This window comes from Pleurodeles waltl, chromosome 6 (assembly GCF_031143425.1).
Source record: "Pleurodeles waltl isolate 20211129_DDA chromosome 6, aPleWal1.hap1.20221129, whole genome shotgun sequence".
Lineage (NCBI taxonomy): Eukaryota > Metazoa > Chordata > Amphibia > Caudata > Salamandridae > Pleurodeles > Pleurodeles waltl.
The window spans coordinates 1,062,240,866-1,062,246,865 of NC_090445.1; the positions used below are offsets into that span (position 1 = coordinate 1,062,240,866).

At 39.5% G+C, this 6,000-nt stretch overlaps 1 protein-coding gene across 2 annotated transcripts in view; it reads left to right on the plus strand.

Annotated features, from left to right (window-relative positions):
• Positions 1-5,741, plus strand: part of HP1BP3 (heterochromatin protein 1 binding protein 3) — a 707,156-nt gene extending 701,415 nt beyond the window's left edge. For both annotated transcript variants that reach the window (XM_069240026.1, XM_069240025.1), the window contains exon 12: positions 4,190-5,741. In XM_069240026.1, the coding sequence (XP_069096127.1) occupies positions 4,190-4,523 (334 nt within the window). In that variant the 3' untranslated portion in view covers positions 4,524-5,741. The remainder of the gene's footprint in view (positions 1-4,189) is intronic.
• The last annotated feature ends 259 nt before the right edge of the window (positions 5,742-6,000 follow it).

The following is a 6,000-nucleotide window of genomic DNA, read 5'->3' on the forward strand; positions in this document are numbered from 1 at the left end:
CACTTGTGCTTGGAAAATCTGAGGGGCTGGAACTTCTCTCAGGAAGATTCTAGAGGGTGGTATTGTCTGATTGGTGGATGCTCAAGTTTGGTCCTTTTCTTAAAATAACTGTGATAGACTATTAAAGTAAAGAGGCCCAAGGCCCTTGTATTGATATGTTTCATCATTACTTGTGTAATTGTACTGGAGGCTCCCATCTCGACGACGGGGAATGATTCAAGCATGTGAATCTGTGAAAGGTTCCAATACTGGAGAACTATAGTTACATGTAAGTAACTACTTTTCTTCTGCTTCCTTCTGTGAAGAGGGTTAGTGGCATCCAGGCATTCACAATCTCACCCTTTTCTTCAATTTAAATCGGATATGGTCTTTCTTAGAACTAATCCTAAATTAATTCCTAAAGTTCCCCCGAACTTTCATCTGAACAAACCAGTAATATTAAAGACTTCCTTTCCAAACCCTCGAACTCCAGCAGAACGAGCGCTACATTCCTTAGATATCAAAAGATGTCTCAGGTTCTACATCCAAAGGAATAGAAGCTTTCGTAAAGGTGATGAATGGTTTGTTAGCTATGGACAACTCAGTAAAGGGACTGCTGTTACCAAACAATCTATAGCTCGGTGGATCGCCACTGCCATACAGTTTTGTCACCAGCTAGTGGGAAAACTGCTAACATCCAACGTCAAGGCTCACTCCACTAGAGCGGTATCTACTTCCGCAGCTCCCTTCGCAGGAGTGCCTCTACACCAGATTTGCAGAGCGGCAGCTTGGACTAGCAGCCACACCTTTAATAAACACTACTGCCTAGAAGCCACTGATAGGATGGACGCAATGGTAGGACAAGCAGTTTTGCGTAATTTATTTGCATAAGGTGAGCCAACAATTTTCTTTACCCACCATCCTCGAATCCTAATGTTTGCAGGTGAATTTGCAAAGATTTTAATATATATTATTAGATATGTATGTATATATTTATAGATATGTATGTATTTATGTGAATATGTATGATGTTTATACATATAGATATTAACATTTTATGTTTAGTGCTGATTATTCTGATTCAAGCATATGAATCTTTTAAAGATACCCCAATACTGGAGAAGGAAATAAGTTACTTACCTTTGTTGGTATCTTTCATAGATTCACATGCGACGCACCCTCCTCCCCATAGAGGCTCACCTCTTTTGTTCTTTATTTCGTATGTCACTCAAGCTGGAAAATCTGAGAGACTGAGCCTCTGTGCTGAGGGTTCTAAAGGGTGATCTCACCTGATTGGCTGGACTTATGGTCTTTTCTAATGAAGATATGAAAGTGAATGTATCTTTTCCATTGACTTCAATGTAAACATTTTAATCTACTGCTTTCTATGTACCGTGGGACTCCCACTTTGACGATGGGGAATGATTCAAGCATGTGACTCTATGAAAGATACCAATATTGGAGAACCACAGTTACAGGTAAGTAACTTATTTTCTTATAGACACTGAGACCATCTGCCATTCCTTTTATGGGGAAAGGTCTGGAATTATAATACATTCAAATTTTCCTGACATCTCCGAAGTAAGACTGGTGATGAATTAATATCAGTAATAGCTTTCATATATGTTTGATGCCATGTGCTTATTGTGTCATGATACAAAACTTGCAGATTTGTTCACGAATCAGTAGTTGCACTCACGGTGGGACGTGGAGGATCTAGTGGTTGTTAATAACTTACAACGTGGTAAAAAACTTAAAATGATAAATACAACAAACAGTTAGTTGCAGAGCCTTCACAGATCAGTTCCAGAATGTGACAATTACAACAGATGTTGCATTCATTGAGTTGGTGGCACACACATTCGAACTGTCTACATGCACACAAGGTCAATGGATGTTGGACAAAGCAGTGAAACGTGTCATGGTTAGAATAAAAAAAACATGTTTTTGGTGCTATAAGATGTTAGGCACTGATACAAGTTTGGTGGTAACATTTATGACAGAAAAGATCAAAGCTATGTTGGGTAAGGGCTAAACTCTTTCCTCTCTCGAAGTTGGCTAAATATAGTAGTGGACAGTTTAGAAAAAATCCATGTTGTTACCTACCACTTGGCCAGGAATAAGAATAAAAATGTAATTGAAGACACCTTCTGTCATTAACACACCAATATCAATGACTTCAACCATTTGTAAAAGAGGTATTCACTCAGTTTAGAAAAACAGACATCGATGTATTAGCAACAAACACAAAATGTTAAGGTGGATCGTCTTTCAGTGAATAGGTCTGAGATATTTGCTTATGCTTCCTGCCTCCCCTGCCCCCCAACGCGGAAGGTTCTTGGCAACTTTGCTTTATATTATACTAATCGCTCTGGATTTGGCACACCAACCAAATTTGTAATGACCCCTCTTCTCATGGGCACAGCTGGTCTAGCCTTGCAGTTTGAGATGGATTGCTCGCAGGAGGAGCACAGTCAGTACAGACTGCATAAGGCAGCTTCTGTCTAGAGTGACAGTGGGCGAAAAAAATGGGTTGGAAGGTCCAGATGCAAAGCAATTTCTGGGTCTACTACCTCCTTTAAAAGATCCCTGGTTAATTTGTTGGGGAGCTGCGACCGAACTTATGGTTCTGGACATTATCTCCTTTTGAATTAATGAGAATAATGAGATTACCTGGCATGGAGTAATACCTGGTCGCGCACAGGATTAGTGGGTCCTTTTGCACAGCTTCCCCTCAAGTCCGTGGAGTTCAACAAAGAAATTGCTACCTCAGGGCAGTCAGTAAATTTCTGGGCAAGTAGTTTGGGATGTTAGGTGGGCCCGGGCCGATAACAGTGGTCTGCTATATCTGAAAACGTATTGTCTGGAAACACTGGTCCACTCTGAGTCATCAAGTGCGTGATGTCCCCACCAGTGGTACAGCTTGGTGTAACTTGTAATGGAGGACATAGTGGAAGTGATACCCAAAGACTAATAATGAGAAACAGTCTAGGTTTTAAAATCTATCCAAATTACTTTATTAGTAACTTTGTCTTTTTGCAGTTTTGGATTAAATAGATCCACAGGTGAAACCCACCTGCACTTTAACAGTTTGAAATATTCATTCACAAGTGCACATATTAATGGTGCAAAAGCGATTCTAAAGATGGTGCAAATGGAGAGTCTAGGTGAAGAAAAGCAGATCATTGTATGTTTCTTATTATAGACACTGCCCAGTAGAAGCCCCTTTGCCCAGAAAATACTTAAGGGTGGATTTATGTTCTGATGGACCGATAGTAAATTACTCCATCGCCCTGACTCATTATCTGCCTGCCAAATTTAGAAATGTCCGTCGGCGACAGACATTTCTACCGTTCACAGAAACCGTTTTATTGTAACTTTGACATACGGATTTGTGAAACATGACAGAGCCACAGGTAAATCTTCAATTCTTTATTTTCAAAAACAAAACTCCATAGTAGGTTTTTGTTTTTGAAAATAAAAAACTGTGCTTCCCTTATCATGGGAGATAACTCCCAGGGCAGGGGGGCATTTTTAATAGTTGTTTTACTGCCCCTTACTGCCGGGGTTTGCCTGACATTGATGGCCAGTAAAGAAAAATGGCTATAGATATGTCCATCCATGTAAATTTGGTGGGCAGACAGCCAGTTCTCTGACAGCCTTTACTCGGTTCTTTACTCTGTTGTGTTGTCTGAGATGTTTGGCCATGGCTGAGACAGAGTAGACTTCGCCAAGCCAAACTATGGTCTGCCCTATATAAATTCAGTGGGCGGACCATTATATTGGCAGTAAGCATAAACGGTCCAAATTGTGACGCAGTATGCTTACCGCCAATATGCAAATCAGGTCCTTAGTGAACAAAATGTGTTGAATTTTCAACCCAACCACTTCATGATAGTACAATGCGTTTTATTTATCTGTACCACATCAAGGAGCAATACCATTTCAGGCAAGAAATTGGTTTCTTAATTAACTATAACTGAAGCAATTTTCACCAGGTTCACAGCTAATCGCTCCCTCACGTGGGAGAGGAGGGTAAGTCTTTGGAGCCAAAAAAAAAGTGAACACTGATAATTTTGATATTATCTTATTACATTTGAAAGCATTTTTCATTTGTCTTACATTATTTTAAAAATAGGAAAAAATGTAATTGTTTATTTTATATGGTTCCGTTAATTCTAACCAGTGCTGCATATATTCTCCTTCACAGGATGCAGAAAAAGTCTGCTTCCAGAGGTCGTGCCACTGCCCCTCCAAAAAGGCAGGTGACCAAACCTAAACCGAAAAGAGGACCCCCCAAACCACGTGGAAACATCAAAAGCATCCCAAAGAGAGCCCTCCCAACACCTTTAAAGAAAGCAAAAGAAGCTCCTTCTCCAGCAAAGAAACCCAAGCCTGCCAGTACCCCCACCAAGAAACCAAGGCCAGCACCTGCTAAAAAACCAGCAGCAAGTGCATCTAAAAAACATGCTGATGCTGGAAAGGCGTCCAAGCCGTCTTCGAAGGGTAAAACCAACATGAGGAAATCCCTGCGGGGGAAGTAAAGCAAAATGTGTATGTATATTCAGAAAATAAAAGTAAAAAATGTGTTAGGGGAGTAAGAAAATCATGTTTTATAAAGGTCAATTGATGTTAGTTTTTAAGGCCAGACTTTCCTTCACATTTTTGAAGAAGCATTCAGTAAAAAAAAAGAAATGTGTGTTCTATTTAGACATAGATTTTTTTCTTCTGCTCACCCAAATGGCTATGAAGGGAGATAATGGTTCCTTCCAGATTTTCTTTCTTATGATGTGTTTTCTGTACATTGTTTTCCAGTTATTTTCCCTTAACGTCCCCACCCCACTCTCTTTCCCTCTCAAAATGAAACCGCAGCAGAAGAGTTCATGTGATTATGACTCGGGCATGTTTCTGTCAGGAAGAAACAGATAACAGTTTTGTCAATTTTATACTGTAATTTTTATCCCTTGTAAGTAAAAATTATAATCTTCCTTGTTTTAGTGACACAATAGTTATGGACTGTGTTCTGTGTTGTATGGTTTAAGGGAAACTTTGGTTTACCTAAAGCTGTTAAAGGGGTTCTTCACATAATTTGTTTTTCACATTTGTCTGCATTCCCTATTGAGCTGTTATTTTGGACACCTTCATAGCTCCCCAGATTTAGTTTATTTGGAGTGCTTAAAAATGCAACCCACACTAAATTATGCACCTGCTTTTTAGAAATAGAGTTTAGAACCTGAATATTCAGTATGCTTTTTAATTTAAGGCTGTGTTTAGGTGCCCACTTTGTGGTTTTTTAAACTTCCAATGTAGAAGGAACAGAAATAGTAGCTATAGTGTATAGGTGCTATTTGTTGACGGGCTTCCTTTTCACCCTCCTTTGCCTTCTCTGTCTGACTGATGGGAGTGCCCTCTGCCCCTCTCAGCCTGGCCTCAGTACCCCCTAAAGCTGGAAAGAAATTGGAATGTATTCAAATTCCAAGGGTGCTTTTTCAGCCATGGCAGCCCTTTATCAGTTGGTGCTGAACAGATGCTGGACCTGGGCTGAGACATGTAAACAATACGTAAAATAATCAGTATGTGATAAAGATGGGAACTGCTCAAGGAAATTGATTCTGTGGTTTTAATTCTGTGTCTTTTATCACATGTTATGTTGTTTTACTGAAGTTAGTTTATCAGCTTGTTTTGCCTTTTATAATAACTGTGGAGAGTATCAAGTGCTAAGTTAGGGATGTTAACCAATAAAAATGCTCTTTGCTAAAATATACCGGATTCATTTGTTGATTCATTAGTTTACCTTTCACTCACACACACAACCTCTATTCTGATGGCTTTGTACATTACTCTCTGCCTTGGTATTTGATTAGAACATAATGATGTTTATTGTTAAAATTGCTGTGGCTTCGGTCTAAATGCAGTGATAGTATGTTGCACTTCTAGGGTCCAGGGAGTAAGTGCATTTCCCTTTTCTCAACTAATTGATTATCCATGTTGGAATCCTAAACCCAGCATAAAACTATTTAA